Source organism: Siphateles boraxobius, unplaced genomic scaffold, assembly GCF_051911475.1.
Source record: "Siphateles boraxobius isolate OS27281-9 unplaced genomic scaffold, OSU_SipBor_1 5, whole genome shotgun sequence".
In the NCBI taxonomy this organism is placed as follows: Eukaryota; Metazoa; Chordata; class Actinopteri; order Cypriniformes; family Leuciscidae; genus Siphateles; species Siphateles boraxobius.
Window position 1 is genome coordinate 28,473,531 of NW_027509141.1, and position 23,285 is coordinate 28,496,815.

The 23,285-nt window shown below is 37.4% G+C and overlaps 1 protein-coding gene across 3 annotated transcripts in view; it reads left to right on the top strand.

Annotated features, from left to right (window-relative positions):
* Positions 1-23,285, top strand: part of cacna1ab (calcium channel, voltage-dependent, P/Q type, alpha 1A subunit, b) — a 147,100-nt gene that overhangs the window by 73,129 nt on the left and 50,686 nt on the right. For 2 of the 3 annotated variants that reach the window (XM_077203677.1, XM_077203676.1), the window contains exons 4-21: positions 9,678-9,769; positions 9,850-10,002; positions 10,089-10,264; positions 10,357-10,460; positions 10,772-10,887; positions 11,086-11,127; positions 11,238-11,324; positions 11,442-11,648; positions 11,842-11,954; positions 12,143-12,255; positions 12,726-12,857; positions 12,984-13,056; positions 13,249-13,366; positions 16,166-16,233; positions 16,367-16,473; positions 19,582-19,714; positions 20,515-21,035; positions 22,377-22,678. In XM_077203677.1, coding sequence (XP_077059792.1) covers positions 9,678-9,769; positions 9,850-10,002; positions 10,089-10,264; positions 10,357-10,460; positions 10,772-10,887; positions 11,086-11,127; positions 11,238-11,324; positions 11,442-11,648; positions 11,842-11,954; positions 12,143-12,255; positions 12,726-12,857; positions 12,984-13,056; positions 13,249-13,366; positions 16,166-16,233; positions 16,367-16,473; positions 19,582-19,714; positions 20,515-21,035; positions 22,377-22,678 — 2,657 coding nt within the window. Of the gene's footprint in view, positions 1-9,677; positions 9,770-9,849; positions 10,003-10,088; positions 10,265-10,356; positions 10,461-10,771; positions 10,888-11,085; positions 11,128-11,237; positions 11,325-11,441; positions 11,649-11,841; positions 11,955-12,142; positions 12,256-12,725; positions 12,858-12,983; positions 13,057-13,248; positions 13,367-16,165; positions 16,234-16,366; positions 16,474-19,046; positions 19,098-19,581; positions 19,715-20,514; positions 21,036-22,376; positions 22,679-23,285 lie in introns of all 3 variants that reach the window. The other variant, XM_077203675.1, reaches the window with a different exon arrangement.

Here is a 23,285-nt window from a genome sequence, read left to right on the forward strand (position 1 = left end):
AGAGCAGGAGAGTGAGCGAGACCAAGAGAATAACACCATGGTTTAGCCTGTAGAAGATTTCTCAGTTTCTGGACACACCTTAGCACTGCCATGTGCAGCTGTTTCCATAGCAATGTTATGTAATAAGAGAGAACCGTGGAAGGCCAGAGACGACACCACTCTCTGCTTTTCTCACTTTATCGTTCTCTCTCACACTCTTTTGGATTGCCGTCTCCCTGTGTCTACACTGCTTATTTTAAAATGATGGAGAAGAGTAACATTTGAACATTAATATTGACCAAGATGAGAGGTTAAATTGAGTTGAACAACATGGAACAGCATTCTGGCACAATTGATAAAAAAAGACAACATTTGTTAAAAAAAGACAACATTTATTTGCAGTTTGTGTGCAATTAGTCCAGTTTCTATTTGATCCAGTACACACTGTCACCATTTTGTGAGTGTACTCACTCAAAACCCCATCAAAGTGTGTTAAATTAAGCATTATGCTTAATTGTGCATGTTATTTCAAAGATAAAATGTGCCTCCATAATATTAAAACATAAAGTAATAACTTGCTCTTCCTCTGAAATTACCTTCTACTTAACTTTTTCTCTATGAAAATTCCATATGTTCAAACATATACAGAAAGTAGCGATCTTTTGTGAGAACATGTCCAGGAATTTATGTCTGTGGTAACGGTACCGTTGCGCCGACCGGACACCCGGTTAAAAGCGTGCTTCAGGAATAGATGCACTTTGAGTGGAGTGTGTTTGTGCGTGAGTGTGTGTTGATGTTAGAATAAGTGTGTTTCAGGGTGAGTGTGTGGTTAAGCCCTATATGGAGGTTAAGGGAAGGATGTCTTTCTCTCAATGACTGCAGTGCAATAATGATAATGGAAATGATGGCAGTGGTACAATATCCACATAGGTAGAAAACCTCCCTCTATCTCTCTTTCTCTCACCACACACACGTCATGTTGCACACATTAACATACACCTTCTGCTTGTGTGTGCTGGTGAAGTTGCTCTTTCTCTTGTCCTTGAGACGGGCACACACATGCTGGTTGCCACATAAAGACAGGTGGGAAGGACAACATAAGAAAGCCAGAGAGAGAAAGTAAGGCTCTCAGTAAAAGACGGTGTGTGTGTGTGTGTGTGTATGTGTATGTGTGTGTGTGTGTGTGTGTGTGTGTGTGTGTGTGTGTGTGTGTGTGTGTGTGTGTGTGTGTGTGTGTGTGTGTGTGTGTGTGTGTGTGTGTGTGTGTGTGTGTGTGTGTGTGTGTGTGTGTGTGTAATAGAGAGAGACTGCATCAGTGTGCTGTGTAGTTGTAAAGGGTGAAAGAGGTTTTCCATGTTTCTCTCACCCTCATTTTTCTTTCATCACAAATGTAACAGTGCAAGAGGGGGACTAGGGAAAAAAGCATTCGTGGAAAAAAGGAGGGAGGTAAGGGAGAGGTAGGGGGAACGTGAGAATGCAGAGAAAACGCGGGTGCTTAGTAACAAGGAGCGGAGAGGATGAGAAGAGGGGGAGGGAGTGACCATCAGCTGTGTTGAGATCAAAAGGAGCAAACATGTATATATTCTAGTCCTTAGATTTTACTTGGTCGCCCCTTCAGTATAGGTCTAATGGATATTTAAGGATATATTGTCTGTCAGCTGAAAATCTGAGGGTTCACTTAAAAATTTTGATGTAGGATTTTCTCTCAGAAATTGCTAGTGAAGTTCACAAATAATTACAAAGAAATGGCAAGTAACACTGAAATTGTTTTGAAAGTATTTTCTTGTAAACCTCCAGTAATCTTGGAAACTTTGGAAAATATTTTGCCTAAAGTAACAACCAGTGCCAGAATTTAACAAAAAATAAATAATTAATTTGCCCCTAAGATTCAGATATTTACTCTCTAACTATGTAATAACGCATAACATGTTTTCCCATTAAATCTCAAGTACTTCAATTGAATCAGTCCATCAAAATAATTTTTAATCATTCTAAATATAGAATATTATGCTTAAAATATTATAATATTTGTGCATGTAATATAAAATACTTTTATTTATGTTTTTGAATGAATGAAGTATCTTATTGTCACCAAGGCTGTATTATTTAATTTAAAAATACAGTAAAAGTAATAATACAGTAATAAGTAATACAGTAATAAGGAACTACAGTGATGTGAATAAGTTAGGACACCCATGCTAAAGTTGCCTAAAAAGAGGAATAAAAAATCATCTTTTAGAAATTGATCTTAATGCCTTAATTTAAAAAATGAGTAAAAATCCAACCTTTAAGGACACCATTTTTTTTGTGAATGAATAATCTATCATAAATAAATAAATGTTCTTCCTTTAAATACAGGGTGCATAAGTCAGGACACCCCTATGTTAAATTCCCATAGAGACAGGCAGATTTTTATTTTTAAAGGCCAGTTATTTCATGGATCCAGGATAATATGCATCCTGATAAAGTTCCCTTGGCCTTTTAACTAATTTAAAATAGACCCACATCATCACACACCCTTCACCATACCTAGAGATTGGCATGGTTTTATTTCAGTTAGCCTAATAGCTGGTTTGATTTGCATTGAATGATGATCTTATGGAAAGTACCCCATGTGCCAATCTCTACCCTGTATTTTAAGGAAGAACATTTATTTATTTATGATACATTATTCATACACAAAGAAAATTGGTGTCCTTAAAGGTTGGATTTTTCCTCATTTTTCCAATTAAGGCATTAAGATCAATTTCCAAAAGATGATTTTTTTATTCCTCTTTTTAGGCAACTTTAGCATGGGTGTCCTAACTTATTCACATCACTGTATTATTACAATTTAAATGATCTGTTTTCTGTTTTAATATTTTTTAAAATGTAATTTTTTCCTGTGATGGAATAAATGGATGGAATCAGCATCATTACCATGATGATCCTTCAGAAATCATCCTAATATGCTGAATGGTAGCTCAAGTAACATTTATTATTATTATCAATTTTGAAAACAAATGTGCTGCTGCTTAAATTTTAGTGGAAACTAGGGCTGTCACTAACGTTTGTTTTTGTAATCCAGTAAACGTGACTGTGGCTATCATTCATGTCTGTAGCACAAATAGTGCAGTTCAAGTTACGCATTCAGGTGTAATGCTGAGAGTTAAGGGCTAATCTAAATCCATAACCTTAAGTGTGAGGAATAATAATGGGGATATCAGCATTATCAAGGACTAAGAGACTATAAGAAAGAAAGCTAAGTCAAGGAGGAGGAGAATACCATTTAGGAACGGTTGATAATTTTTAAGAATTAAGTTATATCATCTTCCCAGTGGTGAAAACGGACTCTTCCAGCAGTCTGTCGCCATGCTGATCAGATCACACTCTCACACAGAAGCCCGATATGAGAAGTTAACAAAGAAGAAACCTATTCCACTACTAACAAGAGGCCTATTTTACAAACTTTGGTACAAGAAAATAGATTGTGATACCAGATCCTTGTCGCACTCCCCAAACAAACACCCTCACATACCGCACAAATGCACTGTATTCCCAGATGCCCCGGCCTGAGTGTACAGCATTGAATAATGTAGAGTTCGGCTGCATATCAGGGTGACCTACATTCAGCACGAACGAAAAGCTGGAGGATTCCTGCGCCGTTTTGTTGCAGGATCCAGCTGTTTTCTGGTGCCAGCAACATGTAGAGGACGTGCTAATGAGGTGGACTTTATGTAGTCAATGGTTAAACTGCAGATAAATATGACATTGTGGTCAGTCAGTGAATTCTCACCATATAAAAGGGGGAGGGAAGGGAGAACAATCGAAAGGGGACACTTTATCTTTCACTCCTGGCCTGGTTGCTGCGGCAATACAGAGATTCCATCAATGACAGAGGGCCCGTTGCTGTGGCAACGGTTATGAATGAGAGAAGGCTGGTAACCGTGGAGATTCCGTAAAAGAGGAATCGCCGGTTGCTATGGTGATGCCGTGAATGGGGAGAGACCTGGTGGCGTGATGTTGGAGAGAGACTTCCACGACCGTCATCCACATCTTCATTATTTTTTTTAAGTAAATGAGCAAGACAACACAGAATCTATTCCTAGAAACATTCTTAAAGCACACACATATTAACGTAATATGTACTATCAAACACAAATAAACTCTAAACAATATTTGCCATTTCACTAACTTCTACCAGACATAGCCACGCCCTTTCTCCAAATCAGAAAATCCTTCCTGTCAGTGATTTTTCATATGTGGGTTGTGATATGTCTTTCAAGGGTGCTAATTTTCTGATTATTATGTGGAAGTTACGTTACAAACACAACACCTACAGTGCAATAGAGGAGAGAAGGAGTGATAAACTGTTGTTAGGAGAAAAAGTAAAAAAGAGAAAGTCCTTTCTTCAATGTGTGTGCTCTGATTGATTGTCAGGTTTTCCCCAGCAGACGAAGGCCTTGACGCTCCTGTGAATCCCTCAGTCCCTTCCTCCATCTCACCTTGTCATCGTCCTCTCCCTGGGGCCGGGAGGCTTTCTCTTTTTCTTTACCTCTCTCTCTGTTGCTCTGTCATTCTCAGGGCTAACTGTGTGTCTTTCAATCTTTTCTCACCAGTGTGTCCCAAATCACACTTTATTCCCTTCACAAGACTCTCCCACTGGTGTTGAGAGAGAGGGCAGTGACTACCTCATGAAACACTGTGAGAAATATTTGGCAGTTCACCTCTGGCAAAATGGGCTTTCAATAAAACTTGGCTGCCTATACAGTAGAATGGCGAAGAAAATGTTGAAATCGGTGCTACCAAACTAGAGAAAACATGCTGTTGTCTTCCCTTTTGCCAAATCAGTAGGGAAACCTCAACACCCATAATGCACTGGGCATTTTGTCTTTTATGGCCACTCCCACCAGTCTGATATGGATAAGCTTGAGCAGAGTCAAACACCACATTGCTTTAGTAGCAAATACTTCTTAGCTAACTTTTAGTCATAATGGTGTCGACTTGTATTGATCCTGGGTGCAAGAATTCAAAGAGTAAACGTTTAGCGGGAGTGAGTTGCTTCCACGTTGAAGGATCCAGACCATTGTAGGCAGCGGCTCATGGCTGCAAAGTATCGTAACTAATGTACCTTACTAATTTAATGAACATATAAGAATAATTCTGGGTAAGAAACAAGTTTTGTTTTGTTTCATTATTTATTGACTACAGATATATATTTTTTAACAATTTTATGTGCATTTCTTAATATTGTACAATACTTTTTCAGACATTTTCAATATTAGATATATTGGGAAATGCACATAACTGATTGTAAATAAGTGGAATTTTACTTTATTTAAAAAAACTATATATATATAAATATATATATATATATATATATATATATATATATATATATATATATAAAGTGCTGTCAATGTTAACAATACTTTTTTCAGTTTAACATGTTAAAAATATTTATAAATATTGTAGAATAATTTTAAGAAGGACACAGTCACGTGTTCTGTGAGGTGAGCACAAGTGTAATCTGAATGAAACCAAATACACTAAAGTTTATGTTTAACTTTACCAAATATAACTTTCTGAATGAATGTTCAAATAAAGTTGAGCTTATTAGCGGTCGAAAACATGCTCAAATACGTGAACCAGGGTTATTATAGCTAACCGAAACCATAAAAAAATACTTTAAATAAAAGATTTACTGAATTAAAATAAAATGTATATATAATAAAACATACTACTTAAACATAAACTATATAAACATACTGTAATTTTATTAAACTAATAAAAATGTCAAAACACACAATAAAACATTAACTGAAATTAAAATGAGAATATAAAAATAAGAATTTATCCAAAAACCATAATAGTATCTTAATGATACTAAAATAACACTGAAGTGAACTCGAATGCTAGTTTGTTGCATTTTTAGTGCTGTCACAAAGGATGCTGTAACTAGTTATTCAGAGCAACAGTTTAAAGCTAATCCTGCTGAGTAAGTTACTTTAAGTTAGTTAAACTGACATTTACAGCTAGCCGCCTTGTATATCACTGGAGATGAGTTGTCATTGGCTTTTTTGACTGGGCCAATAAGCATCTACCTAGCAACCAAATAGCAATGTGCTAAAAAACACTCAGAACATACTAGCAATCACACCCACAATACCCTAGAATCATGTTTTTCCATGGCCAACCACTATATACTCACATATGTTCTTTAGAAAAAAAATTTTAACAATTTTTTTTATTTTTCAATCATAAATTGTCCCTATTTCAGTATTGGCCTGTTAGTGTTAGTATTCTGTTCACAATAACATGATAACAAAATAACATCCTATGAAAGGCACTTTCTTTGACAGCTCACAACAGAGAGTTTTTATCTTCTACTCTAACCCGAGCGCAGGGGCTACAGCCTTTCTTTTCAAACTTTTGCACATATACACACTCTTTTCCCCTCTCCATCTGTCTCAGACTTGCACACACTCCCCCCTCTAATACACACACACACACACACACACACACACACACACACATACACGTCAGTCCAATCTTCCATCAAAAATACCGCAGGCCTTTTAGTGTGTAGTAGGATATGAGCGCTGTCAGCGGTGCTCTGTTATCCTGACTGCACTTACTGTACATAAAGTGTTCTTCACCGCCTGACCAGAGGCAGTTTATTCCTTCCCGCATCTAAGTATTCACTGTTCCACAAAAATAAAATGTAAACTGATCTTATATCAGCAGCCGAAGCACTTTAGTCCTGATCTCAGATCCGTTCTTTAAGTGTTGAATGTAGATTTGCATCTGTCTCAGGCTTATTGAATCACACGAGATGGGTCATAAATAGGTGTTATTTGTTACGTGAGACAGCAGATATATGTAAATGAATTACTGACCGTTTCATCCAAATATCTCAGTTGGGTTTGCTCAAAGAGGGCACAGCCTGCTGATCTGTGATCAGGTTTTCAATTTAGGTTTGGTTGCGAATATTCGAGACAGATCCTATACGCTTATTATATAGGGTTGGCGCCATCTCATCTTCATTCTCAAAACATTATTGCACCATGTGACATCACAAAATAATATGATTCAGATCGTTGATTGAATTAGTCACAATGTTCTTGCCAATGGAATGGCTTAACAGGAAGAGCTGAAAAAGCAGAAGACATTAGAGAATGAGTCAGGAGACAAGTTTGCTGCATTCTGTCCAGTCTTGCTTAAGTCCATCCATCCAATCATTCTCTCTCTTTTCTTTTAGCTTACGTAGGTGTTTGCTGCATGTGATGGCAGAGCAGTTAACGTCCTATTGACTGAGCCAGTGGCTGGCGCTCTAGATCATAACCACTAATAAATGAGCTCTTAGCAACATTGGCATCGCTGCATATATAGGCAACAGCAGAAGGGAGTGAAAGGTGTTGGAAAAAGAGCAAGAAAGGAGGGCTACCTGCTAAATCCTGAATTCAGTGTCATTGCTCAACTATAACTTTTTCTTTTGACTACAGATGTAATTTTCTATAATTTTAAACCCATTTGTATGCATTTCTCAATACAGAGAACACTTTTTCAACTAAATTTTCAATAATTTTTACTATTCTTAAATGAAAACAATGTTAAAATGCATTCCGAAAAATTGTTTCCCATCCAACAGGCCAATAGTGTCTAGGACAAGGCACGGATCTGGAGCTTACAGCAAAGGAAGAAAGTCAGACTAAACCACCCACAAACGAATATGTTAGCCTTGCGGTTACCTATAAGCTAGTGTGCTCCAAAACAATAACAAAATTCGCATTTAGAAGATATAAACACTTAAAACTTACAGGGCCCTATTTTAACTATCTGAAACGCAAGTGTCAAAGCGCAAAGCGCAAGTAACTTTGTGGGCGGATCCCGGCGCTGTTGCTATTTTCCCGGCAGGATAAATGCCTCTTGCGCCTGGCGCAAATCTAAAAGGGGTTGGTCTGAAGTAGCTTCATTATTCATAGGTGTGGTTTGGGCGTAACGCGAAACAAACCAATAAGAGCTTTATATCACATTCCCTTTAAGACCATGATGAACGAGGTGCGCTTGTTCCATGGCGCAATACTATTATAATGACGCATTTACCAGAATTGGTTCTCAGCCGAGGAGATCGATGTTCTCGCCAGGGCCGTAAAAGAAAGAGAGTGACATTGGGGTTGGGACAAACCCACCCAAATTAGCTTCGGTTAAACATGCATATAATAATTTGGGTAAATGTGTAAGCTTTATGCCTATTTTCCCCATCGTCATGGACACAACAATGATTTCCCTCGTGTTTTAATATCTTTCCTTATAATAATGTATCATTTGCAAAAAGTTAAATGCATCTGTGTAGATGAGAGAATCATCTACAGTGTATGCGCGTTGTTCACACTCTGTTTTATGGCCAAGCATGCGCGCTTAAAATAGCATCTGAATGTACACCCAACACGCCATTGACTTTAGACTAGTTTTTTTCTGGTCAGTGGCGCAATTGTTTTTATAGAACAGCAAAATAGCATGAGGGAAAGTTTGCGCCGGAACACGCCTCCTCTTTGCGCTGAACCGCCCCGGGGAGCGCAAGTGTATTTCTTAGTTAACCGACGTGTGTCTGTGGAGGGAAAAGTCCGCTTTGCGCGGGTGCAAAATAGGAATGATACATGCGTCAGTGTACAAAGTCATTTGCGCCGGGTGCAAGATAGGGCCCACAGTCTCTCACTTGCATCAATATGGATCAATGATTTTGATGACATCACTCTGCACTTCAGCTTCTCAAAAAATTTTCTGTCCAATCAAATGTTCTCTAGAATCTAAAGCATCCCGCCCCCTAGATTATAAATAGATGCTGAAGCTGCGGTGAAAATCAGTCAATTGTTCACACATTTACTATTTTCTAAATGGAAAGTGCACTATATTGGGGATATGGAACTATTCAGACAGTGTAAATATGCTTTCCATTGCGGCAAATTAAGTATGGTTTCATGTTAGGGTTAATCGAATCGCCACAGTGCGCACACAGTCTGCTCCGGTCCAGAGACACTATGGTCCAGAGACACTATAGCACAGAGCGGATCATATGCGCGAGTCAACCCATACCAGAAAACGTATCAGACCCATTTGAATTCTGCATAGAATGCTATATTTTAAAGAGGTATGGAGGAGATTAGGAGGAGAAACGGTTAGAGATTAGGAGGAAACTAAGGCTTAATCGAGCTCAACGGCTCTGGCCGATCTGTGATATAAACTAAACGCTACTGGCTATTTTAAAAAGGGGAGGAGCTGTTCGATATGTCCTGCCCTGTCATGCTGTTTCAGTGGAAATTACATCAACACATTGAATAATGCTGCACATTTCAAGGCACTTCAGTGGGCCTTTAAAGATCAGATGATCAGACCAGTGTGTGATGTGAGAACAGAGTAGTGTGTGATCAATTATTTACCTGCTATTGACCTCTTCTCAGGTTAGTGTGTATGCATGTGACTGTACTATTGTTTGGGTCCAACTTTTTCCCCATAAATGAGATAATATGACAAAACTTCCCTTTGAAAGAGATGTGAAGAAGTCATAATTAAAAAAAAAACATCCTGATAAACAGATGACTGAATACGAATATAAGAGCATAAAGTAGATTAAAGCTGTTAGGTTTAATGAACAGACATTCATTTTTTATTTATTTTTTGGTCTCCTTTCTCTCTGTTTTTTTTCTTCTATTTTCCAGTATCTTGTCCTCCGTGGGGTCAGAATTAGACCTGCGGACATTGCGAGCAGTCAGAGTGTTGCGGCCACTAAAATTGGTGTCAGGAATTCCAAGTGAGTGTTCTTTCTGTCTAAATTGATCAATGTCTGACAAAGCTCTTTGTGCAACATGCAATAATGTCATTACTCTCCAGGCCTGCAGGTGGTGCTGAAGTCCATCATGAAGGCCATGATTCCACTTTTGCAAATTGGCGTGCTCTTATTTGTGGCCATCCTTATGTTTGCCATTATTGGCCTGGAGTTCTACATGGGCAAATTCCACGAAACATGCTACGACAATGTCACATGTGAGCTTTTCTCAAAGACAAAAGAAAATCAGTTAACCTTTGAATTGTATATCTTTTACCAAAACCTGTGCATTTACATTATTCAGTTGAGATTTTTGACGAACAGCCCTGTGGTGCTCGAATCTGTCCGGACTGGTCGAATTGTATGGGATACTGGATCGGGCCAAACTATGGCATCACACAGTTCGACAATGTCCTTTTTGCCGTGCTCACTGTTTTCCAGTGCATCACCATGGAGGGTTGGACAGACATGCTTTATTACGTAAGAGTAAAAGCCAATGATTTAACACTGATTCCATTTTCTTAAATTGGATCTAGATGACAATATATCTGATAAATATATGTGTATTACAGAGCAATGATGCCTTAGGGAGTGCATGGAACTGGATGTACTATGTTCCCCTCATCATCATAGGATCCTTCTTTATGCTTAATCTGGTGTTGGGTGTCCTTTCAGGGTAATATCTATCTATCGATCTATCTATTGTCTTGTGTGTCACCTGTCAATCTGTCTATTGATTGTTCTTTTATTCATCTGTATGTCTATTTATACCCATGTCTATCTGTCGTTCTATCTGTGTATTGTTCTATTGTTCTATCAATCATACTACCTATTTATTGTTCTATCGTGTCTGTTCTATCTATTGTTCCTCCATCCGTCATTTGTATAAAATGTAACTGTTCCTATATTTGTTTTTGATTAATAAGTTGCTAACTATATAGGTATCTTTCTGTCTGTCTCTTTTTATTTTTTCTGGTTTCCCCCCAGCGAGTTTGCGAAAGAAAGAGAGCGTGTGGAGAACAGGAGCGAGTTCCTCAAGCTGAAACGTCAGCAGCAAATAGAGAGAGAACTCAATGGATATCTGGAATGGATCTGCAAAGCAGGTCTGTGCATAAAACAGATAAACAAATGTATAGATGTAAATTAATGTCCTGAATTATCTGCAGAATGTAACCATTAGTGTATACTAGTTTGGACCTGTTCGTGTTTCTGCATAAAGAAAATGCATGTAAAAATACTGGAAACTTAAAATTTTGTATACATCAAGCATTTTTCAATACTCTCTCTGTCTCTTTTTTCAGAGGAGGTCATACTCGCTGAGGATGACAATGGCCCCGGTGACAGTATGAATATTCCTATTTTGTGCATGCTAAACAAAGTCACAGAATTTAAACATGCTATAATGCCTACAATGCAGTAATAATTCACACTCCCTGAATGTGTTTTTGCACAGGATCTCGTCGCAGGCCCACATTAAAGAAAAACAAAGCTGATCTTTTAAATCCAGAAGAAGGAGAAGACCACATGGGAGATGCAGTTGGTAAGAATCATTCAGATCATATAGGAAAGCAACTATGATTATTTAATGTTTCTTTAATTTGTAACACAGAGGAAGTGATCTGAATGTTGTCCCAATGTTATGTGCGTATGTACTCAGGGTCGCCTTTTGCTCGTGCGAGCATAAAGAGCGGGAAGGTTGACGGAACTCCGTTTAACAAGAAAGAGCGCCGTCTTCGCTTCTTCATTCGAAAGATTGTAAAGACTCAGGCGTTCTACTGGACCGTCCTCAGCCTGGTGGGACTCAACACACTGTGCGTGGCCGTCGTACACTACGATCAGCCCGAGAAACTGTCAGACTTCCTCTGTGAGTTGTTTGTTTGTACATTTGTTATAGTGGCAGACTTATTTTTGAATCTGGCCAGCATTATGTCCATTGTCCATTTCACTCCTCAAATAGTTTTCAGTTTCCTCTACTTTTGCTGTCAATAAACTTCTCACTTGCCTCTGTTTCCTTTTATCCCACTTTCTGTCTTATCTCTCTTTCTCTTTTTCTCCAGATTATGCTGAGTTCATTTTCCTAGGCCTCTTTATGTCAGAGATGCTGATTAAGATGTACGGACTGGGGACGCGCCCTTATTTCCACTCCTCATTCAACTGTTTCGACTGTATCGTGAGTGCCCTTCTCTCTTGGCCCATTTAAAGTCTCACTTTCGCTTTTTTTTTTTTTTTTTTTTCTCTGCCTCTGTTTTTAACCTCCACAAGCTGCTGACCTACATTAGATGCAGACTTAAGTCCTTGTTAGCCAGTCCTTTGAGTATTCCTTATTTGTTTTGGGATTTGACTGTGTACGTGTTTCAGGTCATCGTTGGCAGCATATTTGAGGTGTTCTGGGCCATGGTAAAGCCAGGGACGTCCTTTGGAATCAGCGTGTTACGAGCTCTCCGACTGCTTAGGATCTTCAAAGTCACCAAGTGCGTTCTGTTGCTTTCATTCAATCTCTGAGTCACCCATCATTTTGTTGGTTTTTGTGTTGTCCCCCTCTTGAGATTTGAACCAAGAACAAGATTACACTGCTGATTTTTCATGTCTTCAGTTGGGGTTTGTTTAGATTAAAGGAATAGTTGTAAAATTGCACAAAAAAAATTATCATCCTCACGTCTCCAAACTTCTTTCAACATGGAATACAAAAAGAGATCATGCTCTTTTCCATACATTCATTGTAAAGTCATAAAGTCATTGGAAACTGGGGCTTTCAAGCACCAAAGCAGTAGTCCAAATGCTATATTCCACATCTTCTAAAACCATATGATGGATTTGTCCGAAGAAAATACTGGAATTTAAGCCATTTATCAATCTTCAGTTTGAAGCAACAGCAGGGGAATAAATTATGTTAGAATTTAAGTGTTTACAACATTTCTTCCTCTGTCTCTGTTTTTTTCAGATACTGGGCGTCTTTGCGTAATCTGGTAGTGTCTCTTCTGAACTCCATGAAGTCCATTATCAGTTTACTTTTCCTTCTCTTCCTCTTCATCGTGGTCTTTGCTCTTCTCGGCATGCAGCTGTTCGGTGGACAGTCAGTATACATTTCGCTGCCAAATCTCTTAATCAGTTTCTCAGTTAGATACAGACAATCAATTATTATGCATAGCATGTTATCATTGTAAAAGTCCATTTGATGTTTTTTTCTATTTTTTGCCAGGTTTAACTTTGAGCAAGGCACTCCTCCCACAAACTTTGATACTTTTCCTGCTGCCATTATGACAGTGTTTCAGGTAGGTTATGTAAGCTTGACAATAGCTTAAAAACCTTGCAATCTGCCTACATATACAGCATTCTTAGGCACATACAGATAAAGAAAATAGCTAATTATTCTTAAAAGAACTTACATTTTATGTTATAAAATAGACCATGTTTGTGTGTTTCAAGAGCACCTGTTTATATAATATATATATATGTTTATATAGATTCTAACAGGAGAAGATTGGAACGTGGTGATGTATGATGGCATTGAGTCTCAGGGAGGGGTGGACAAAGGAATGATCTTCTCCGTATTCTTCATTGTCCTCACACTCTTTGGCAACTGTATCCTTCTCACTTACAAACACACTAGCATTTTCGTTACTACATAACGGGTTGGTACATTTTATGTTTTGAAAAAAGTCATCACCATGTACGCATTTATTTGATAAAAAAAAAGTAAAAACAGTAATAGTGTGAATTATTATAATTTATTTTAATATATTTTAAAATGTTATTTATATCTGTGATGACAAAGCTGAATTTTCCGCTGCCATTACTCCTGTCTTCAGTGTCACATTATCCTTCAGAAATCATGCTGATTTGGTGATCAAGAAACATTTCTTATTATTATCAATGTTAAAAACAGTTTTGCTGCTTTTATTATTTACCATAATAAAGAATTTTCAGGAATCTTTGGTGAGTAGAAAGTGCTGGAACAGCAGTTTGAAATATTGAAATATATTATTTGAAATAAATATTTATAGGACTTTTTTAAGTCTAACTACATGATGTGAACTGATGAATTGGCAGTTATTGTAGTGGAATATCTGTAACTGAACTTCGGATTTGGGATGTCACAAGATAAGATATTTGTCAACAGTATTGTGTGTAACGCGTTAAAGTAACGTAACTACTTTTTCGGGTAAAAAGTAATGTAACGCGCTACTACTGAAAATTTGGTAACGAAACGTAGTTCCTTTTTCAATTCCGCACAACGTTACTTTTCCCAGGGACAGATTTTACAGCAATCAATTCTGTGAATTACACTGCGCAAACCAAAACTAATACTACACCCCGGATGAAGAAGGGTTGGCTCTCCACAGAACATAAAATATTCATTTTATTGTATGTTTCGTGTTCGCATTTATGAGGAAAGAAACAATGTTATGGACGTAACAGTTCTTCGGACGTGACCGTTCTGAAAGTGGCACCAAAAGACTGCTTTAAAACTTTCACAGAGACCTTAAACATGTATTTAAAACACCAAATATTAAGGATTGGCATATCAAGCAAAATAATATTCGTACCTCTCCCCCCACATGCTTAAGCCGTGTGTCCACCAAAGCGTTTTTAGACAGCTGAAATCGCTAGACGCTCTGCTGAAAACGCCTAGCTGTGGGCGCTTGAGAGCGTTTTGGTAGCGCAGTGTTTTTTCAGTTGAGACGCTTCGTTGCTATGATACAGAATATCCGCAGCACAGTTTACTTGTAACTGATTTCGCAGATAATTTGTTTCATATTAAAAATTTATTTTTCATTCATTTTGTTCAGTTAGCTCTGCTGGTTGACGTTGTTGTACAGAAAGAATGTTGTGACAGTTGGTCGGTGTGGTATTTGTCCCGCCCCTCCTCCACTGTGATTGGACGGCTGGGTAAAAAGTGACAGTGATGAGCACAGCTTTTTACCCAAAGTTGAACATTTTTCAACTCTCTGCGACCAGTAAAATACGCCGGGCGCTGAGTGCTTGAGCGTTAAATACACGCTCAGCGCCTCGTTACGCTCATGGCATTCTAAAAACGTGGCGCTCCCATTGAAAACAATTGGAATTATACACCAGCTGCGTGAAAAAACGCTTTGGTGGACACACGGCCTTACCGTAAGACAGCGTTCGCTGAAATCCCGCTCCGATATTAAATTTCTCTGTACTGTGTATAGGCCTACGTTTTGTAGCCTAGTCATTAAAGAAAACTATTCAGTTTTATATTTATGTTTAAATAAAATAATTTTTTTTGTTTAATTTCATCTATGTTGATTATATGAAAAGTGAAAAGCATGAGTAAGATCATAAGATGCGCAATCGGACGACAAATGGAGTGGGCAGACATGATTTTGACCACTTCATTAAGTTTGTTTTTGTAGAAAGCCTTTCTTTAAAGTGAATTTCGTTTTGTATTAATTGTATGTTAATTTTAGTCAATGTTTCATCAACCAATTGTCTGGATTTAATAAATAAGAAGTAAATATAGCAGGCAATATAATCAGGACTTCTCAGGAGCTCCGTGCCGGCGCGTGAACTGAGCTCGTCTCATAAATTAACCAAAACTCGGCGTGTAAGCTACTTGCCTCAAAGATCTGAGAAATATATAGAAAGCTTGAAATGTGTACCTTAAAACAAAACTATTCAAAACGAAAGAAAACAGACTACTCTCTGCTTATGTAATATAAAAGGAATACTTATGAAATGTGCATTTCTCTCTGGCGCGTTCACTACTGCGAAGATCGCGAGTCAGCATCTCAATTTGATCTTTGTAGCCGACACTTACAAAGAAAACACTTGTTTATTAATAAACAATTGAAATGTCTCCTTGCTATATTTGACATATTCATAATCATTACTTTTGCCGGTTCTTTGTGACATTTTTCATGAACGCGTCACCACCGCTCAATAGTTAATATTGTTCTTTGGTGTTCAGTTTATACAGGTTTTTCAAGTGTTATTTAAATAAAAATATATTTTTTCTCTCTTTTTTCTACTTTTTTTTCCTAGATTTTAAGTAGAGTTCATAGTAGAATTTTATGTAGGCCTACACATTTAGGAACAGATATTTGATTCTGCCCAAAGTCAAGCAACATAAAATTAACGTAAAAGTAACGAGTAACGTAAAAAGTTACTTTCCAAAGGGGGTAACTAAGTAAAGTAACGGATTACTTTTTTAAGAAGTAACGAGTAACGAGCAAACACTACTTTTTAAAAGTAACTTCCCCAACACTGTTTGTCAATGGTGCTCAGGATCTGTTACGCACCAAATCTGCCATCCTCTTGTCAGTCATCTCTCTTTACTCTCATCACATGATAAGTGAAATCTGACAAGACGCAAAAAACACAAGTCCTCTCTGTTGTTTCTTAACCCTGTCCTCTCAGATACACTACTGAATGTATTCTTGGCAATCGCTGTGGACAACCTGGCCAATGCTCAGGAACTAACTAAGGTTAAACACAATTTCTCTGTCTCAGATTCATGTAAACTTATCCCCAGAACCATTTAGCTAATTTTTATATGCCATGCAGTGGTTAGCGGCTGTTACAACTGAACTTTTTTTTATTTTATTTTTTATTTTCTAGGATGAACAACAAGAAGAGGAGGCCACATCACAAAAGCTTGCTCTCCAGAAAGCAAAAGAAGTGGCAGAAGTGAGCCCACTGTCTGCTGCCAACCTCTCTATTTCTGCGTGAGTTACTCTACAGACTAAAAATCCACACCTTTACAAATACGGATACACACACAAATTTACCTATCTGTCTTTTTGGGTATGTTTCTTTTGACTTCTACTTTTCTTAAAGGTGAATTGCAAAAATAATGACTGCCGTGGATCGAACAATCAGAATTCAGGGGACAAATTTTGCCAATGTTGTGCCCAAAAGTAATAGCTTGGTCAGAGATACACACACACCATAGCAATGAAGCCATAACCAGTTTTTCATAAATATTCATGATCAAAAGGTGAAATTCTTACAAGACACCTCTTACACTCAATGACACGTAAATACCATGAATATGCATATATATGCAAATTATACTAATACACCTTCACATTAAAGCTGCAGTAGGGAGTTTTGAGAAAACGTTGACTTAGCCTGAAAATTTGAACAAGCACAACTTACAGGTCCTACCCCCTTGCTCTCTGCTGCGCTACAGCCCTCCCTCCACAGCTCCTCCCCCACAGCGGAGCCTGCCGTGAATGCGCAGGCTAGTAAGCAGGGCCACCGATGACGGCGGATTATAAACAGTTATGGAACATTCACTAATAGGGACGAAACATCAACAATATGCTTTACATTGACTATGGCCTGCCCATACTTTGACTACAAACTTGGTCCTCAAATCATTATGTATTTTACAATACATGTAACTTTATAACGTTGCACTCTTTTTATAAGTTATAAATAGCTAGTAAGATAACGTTAATATAATGGTGACTAACGTTACAGTATGTAAGTAATTATTCTAGCGATATGTAATGCTAGATAAGGTCTGCTAGTACATTATTTCAGCAACATGACAAGCCAGTGAATTAGAAGGTTTCAATTGTTGCTTAGCACAGTGCGGGACATTTTATCTACATGTTATGCTACTAGAGTTTTGACACTGAGTCTATAGGCTATGTCTAATTCTTTCTTTTTCGCTTATTTATCGTCATCGGTCTTTTTCCTTTTACCTCTTTGTTTTATGAGCAGCGAGAAATTGGAAGTTTAGGTTGTTTCTCCGCCATTGGCACAGCTGCAGCACACCGGCAATCTTGAGTTTGAACGACGGTACGCGCTGTGCAAGAGAGGGGTGATCAGCGCGTACACGCGCGTGATTGCCACTGCTAAGACATTCCTCCTGGCTCTGATTGGTTGTTTCTGACAAGGAGCGGTGTATTTCTGCAAATGGCAATAGGACCACTGGGAGGAGCCAGAGGAGCTTTATTTTTTTCACAGATTATCTGTCTCATATTCTACTGTCAGGACATAATGACAGTTTTAACAAATATGTAAAAAATATTTTTTTTTTACAAAATTTACCTACAGCAGCTTTAATGTCACAAACTGACATAATATAGTACACTTTAACTTTATTACTGTAAGAGGCCTTGTCTTATGGCACAGGAATTTGATCTGGTACCATAAGCTAGTTTAAGTGCTTAAAGCCTAGCTTAGCTGAGTTTAGCTTAGCCTGTCAGCTTAACTTTATCATCTTGTTTGAGTAAATCCACTCTAATTCACTTTCCAGCAGACTTGCTTAAACCTTCTTGATCATATAGTTTGAAACCCCCTTAGGACCATTTCTGTTTTTAATGTTAAGGGATAGTTCACCCAAAATTGGAAATATTTGTCATTTACTCAACTTTATGTTGTTCCAAATCCATATGACTTTGTTTTATTGCAAAGAACACAAACAAATAGATATTTTCCTTGTGTGTGTAATGCAGACAGTGAACAGTGGCTGCCAAACCCCCAAAATAGACCAAAATATTAGAAAAATACCATGAAAATGCATATGATTATATAAGTCTTTTTAAGGCATGCCTCAAAACACATATTATAAATTACATTTGCAGTTGAACTACAGTTGTATGTGTGGTATCTGTTTGTGACGTGGGTTTTTCTATAAGGTGTTTGGTTCTTCATTAAATTCTTCATTCAGTTACTAAAAATGGTCAATAATGTTTTCATTTTTTTGTGTGTGCGTGTATGTGTGTATGTTATAATCAACTAACACTTACACTATGACCTAACCAGGCATGATGCGACAAGTTTTCAGTGATAACATTTGTCTTTCCACACTGAAAGTAAAAAATGTTGAACATCGTAAAACAATCAAGCATAACATATTTGATGTTTAACACCGTTACATGGAGATTTAAGACCAATGAGATTTTACTGTCATCACTTTATTGTGTCTGATTAGGACATGGTTACACATTTATAGTGAAAATATACATTTAGTCTATATATTTTTGTTTAGTAAATAAATATGTTAATAACTTGACTGTGGTTAGTCAGATAAGTTTAAGGATAACTTGACACAAACCTGGAATTTGGAACAGTTAGTCTGCCAGCAAGCAGGTTTGAGAAGTTTTACATTTATCTTGTTTTAAAAAGTGTGAAAGTCATCCCTTAAAATGTTTGACTAACCAAACAAGGTACAGTACCTTCAGTGAACGGGACCCTGTGAGGCCTGTTCGCTTAGTCAGCTGTTTTCTGTGATAGTTGTGGCAGCGTTGTTTTTATGTTCCTTGTTTCACCCCCCTCTCCTCAGAGTTACAGTAAAATCTGAACGTATCGATGCCACAGACAGTTTACTGGACTGGTATTTATTTATTTACTTACTCATTTTTTTGTTCTGTATCCCTTTTTCTTTTGCTTTCTGCCTTCCTCATGTTTTGTATGGTTTTTTATGTTACCTGCTGCTGTAGCTGCAGTCTTGTGTTGTAACACTGAGGCTGAGGTATCATTGGCTGTGATGACACACTGTCTCCTCCACAGCAGCACTGCAAGCACAGAGCTGCTTGTATCGCTGTTTTGGTCTCGATCCATCTCTGCCTCCCTCTCTCAGTCTGTCTGTCTGAACATGTCTCAGTGCTCAATGCTATTGTTCAGTTTGTCACCCCCCCCCCTCACAGAATTCATGAGCCATCCATGTTCTCTTGCTGGGGACTAAGGAACACTATCATTTTCTTCCACCCTGGGTCATTGCTCATAGGTGCTTTAGGGGAGGACATCTTAGGCTTTTCTTCCTCCCTTGGTTAAAATCATTCTCTGTTTCTGTCTGTCTCTATTTCTTCACTCTGTAGTAAAGAGCAGCAGAAGAACTCGAAAGGTTCTAAGTCAGTGTGGGAGCAGCGCACAAGCGAGATTCGCAGACAGAATCTGATGACCAGCAGAGAGGCACTTTACAATGAACTTGATGCAGAAGATCACTGGAAGGTCAGAGACAATTCATAGATCGCGAACGAAGAGGGATGATGTTGTGATGATGACGTTTTTAGAAAGAAAGAAAGAAAGAAAGAAAGAGTTTTATTCCATTATTCAATTATTACATTTTTATTCAACAAGGATGCATTCATTTGATTGAAATGACAGTAAAGACTTTAACATTGTTACAAAATTCTATTTCAAATAAATAGTGTTCTTTTGAACTTTCTATTCATCAAAGCATCCTGAAAAAAAAAGTTCTATGGTTTCCACAACAACAACAAAAGCAGCACAACAGTTTTCAAGAAGTCAGCATATTTAATGATTTCTGAAGGATAATATGACACTGAAGACTGGAGTAATGACTGCTAAAATTATATATTAACATACAAAACAGTCATTTTAAATTGTAATAAAACTTCAATTCTTGACACCCATAACTTTTGAACAGTAGCACTGTTAAGTACACAGTTAAGTGTAATCTTTAGCAAATCTCAGAATATCCATTTATCATGCTGTACGTTATAATGTTGTGATCCCTAAATTCATTTGCAGCATTTAAAATGGTTTTTAGTGTTTTATTTAACTTATTTAGTTAAAACAGCTTATTTAGATAAAATAATATACAATTTTAACATTATATGTAAATCATTTTATATTGACCATTATTCTAATATCGGTGCTTTCCCAGTTCACAATAAAACTGGTTTTGTAACATTTTAAATCGGTCAATTTTGATTGTAAGTTTACCACTCGTTTTCATAGGAAAGTTAAATTTTTTAATTGATCAAATCTACTTTTCGTATCTCTAGATGAACTACCGCAACCGTACTGACATGAAGACCCACTTGGACCGCCCACTAGTTGTTAATCCTCAGGAGAACCGCAACAACAATACCAACAAGCCCCGACCGGGTGAACCAAACCCCCAGGAGCTAAACCAGCAGAGGGGTGAAGAATACTTGCAGCACCAGCCCCGATACCACCATCATCACAGTCATCATCATCACCACCACCACCACACCCACTCCAGCCGACAGTCCCTACACCACCCAGAGCTGGGAGAGGCAGGGTGCGAATATGCCCAGAGAGGAGGCGAGGACGTGGAGGGTGCAGGCGAACACAGGCGACCCCGACACCACCAGCACAGAAGGAGGGATGAAGATGGAGCAGAAAGAGGGAGGAGACACAGAGAACACCACAGCAGAGGAGAGACAGGAGGAGAAGGGGAGGAGGGCCAAGAGAAGAGGCAGAGGAGGCATCGCCATGGAAACCATGGGGATGGAGATGGAAGGAGGGATAGGGAACGGAGTCGACAGCATCAAGCTAGAAAGTGAGTGTGCTAAATTTGTGTATCTGTGTTCGTTTGAAACTGCACAGGAACTTGATGAATTTAATTGAATCAGTGAATCATTATTTTGTTCAGTGAATCATTTACAAGCATCATATTCGTGAATCAACTTAAATAAATCTTTGAACATTAATAAAACTAAAATAGAAATAAAAAGAAATAAAACTTTATATACATATATTTAAACACACACACATACACACACACACACACACACACACACATATATTTATATATATATATATATATATATATATATATATATATATATAAATATACAGTTGTGGTCAGAATTAATGGCACCCCTGGTAAAGATGATCAAAAATGTCTGTAAAAAATTGCAAAAATCTAACCTTTCATTGAAGTAAAAGAATGGAAAGTGGGGGGTAAATCACATTATGAAATAAATGCTTTTCTCCAAAACATGCTGGCCATAATTATTGGCTCCCTGTTTTTAAATACTTTTTGCTTTTAAATACTTTTGTTTTTTTATCCCTGTTGGCACCAAACACATCTGGTGGGTTTACTGCTAAAAAGCCCTTTTTTTTGTTTCATCTGACCACAGAATCCGGTCCCTTTTGTAGTTCCATTGTGATACTCAGCAATCTTTTGATGCACATCAGAACTATATTCTTTGGTTTTACTCATTGTGATGGATGATTAAGGGAATTTGGTCTTTGTGTTTCCTCATATTAACTCCTGTGAAACAAGAAGTCATAGCTAGACAATGTCATGATCCTAGTCACCCTGGTGTGCTAAAAAAAAAAAAAGGTAAATATTAATGCGAATATACTTCAGAGATATTTTACTCGTAAAAAAATTCTAGGGGTGCCAATAATTGTGGCCAACGTGTTTTGAAGAAAAACATTTATTTCATAATGTGATTTCTTCCACACTTTCAATTCTTTTACTTCAATGAAAGGTTAGATTTTTTCACATTATTTGAATGAAATATCAAAAGTATAACCAATGCAGATTTATTTTTTTCAGCCATTTTTGATCATTTCTGATCATTTTTGATCATTTTTGATCATTTTCCAAGGGTGTCATTAATTCTGACCACAACTGTATGTATAAATACAACAACTAATAACAATGACAAAAACACGCAACAAAAATACTGACTAAAATGAAAACAGAAATTATAAAAATAAATATGACTACAAAATATTAATAAAAACTATAATAATATATTAATAATACTAAAATAACACTGTTCAGCATATACAAATAATTCTAAATCTAAGCAGCTAATTACAGTATAACTGTTGTTTCAGCTGTTAACCTGTCTTCCCCTGTTTTTATTTATTTATTTATTTTAAGAGAGGCTAGTTTATCGTTGGCTCGTCCAATCCAGCAAGGTCTATCTCACACGGAGAGCCAGTACAGTGAGGATCTGGACAACCTGCGAAACAGCAGCAAGATGGCCATCCATGACCCTGATCCTGATCTTTATGACCCCTACTGTGACTCAGAGCAGGCTAATAATCTGCTGAACCTGCGTGGACCAGATCTCCATGACAGCAGTCTCATTCTGACAGACTCCACCAAAACCCCCAGCAAACTCGACCACACTGCCATAGATATGCCCCCGATTTACCCCTCACTCAACGCCAAGTTACAAGGTGAGGGATGTGCATGTGTGATTACAGAAAACTTTTGGAGGATTAACTTTTAAACTTTTAACAGGATGGTTTACCCAAAAATGAAAATACTCTCATCATTTCTTACTCGCCCTCTTATCTTTCCAAGCCTATATGCTTTTTTCTTCTGTAAAACACAAAAGAAGATATTTTGATAAATAATAATATTTTGATAAATTTGTTTAATATTTATACAATACAAATCAATAGTCCAGTGTTGTTTTTGACCCCATTGGCTTTTATTGTATGCACAAAAAACAGTTTATAACAGTTTTATAACAACATGAGGGTGAATACATTTAAAAAAAGAAATTGTGTGTGAACTATCTCTTAGTAAATCTTAGGCCCAAATCTATACACCTTTGTTCACATTTTATTGTATTGTTTTTAAAAAGAAAAACTACATTTTAAATGTGGTCAAATGAGTTATATGTAGCTTGACATTGGTTGCTGAAATATACTAATACACTAATCATTTTTTAAATATAGAAATTGCAATTAGAAAATAAATTACATTTCAATCATGACAACTCTCGAAATAGTTTTAGCATGTTCATGAATATAGCAATGTTAATGTATTTGGTCTTGG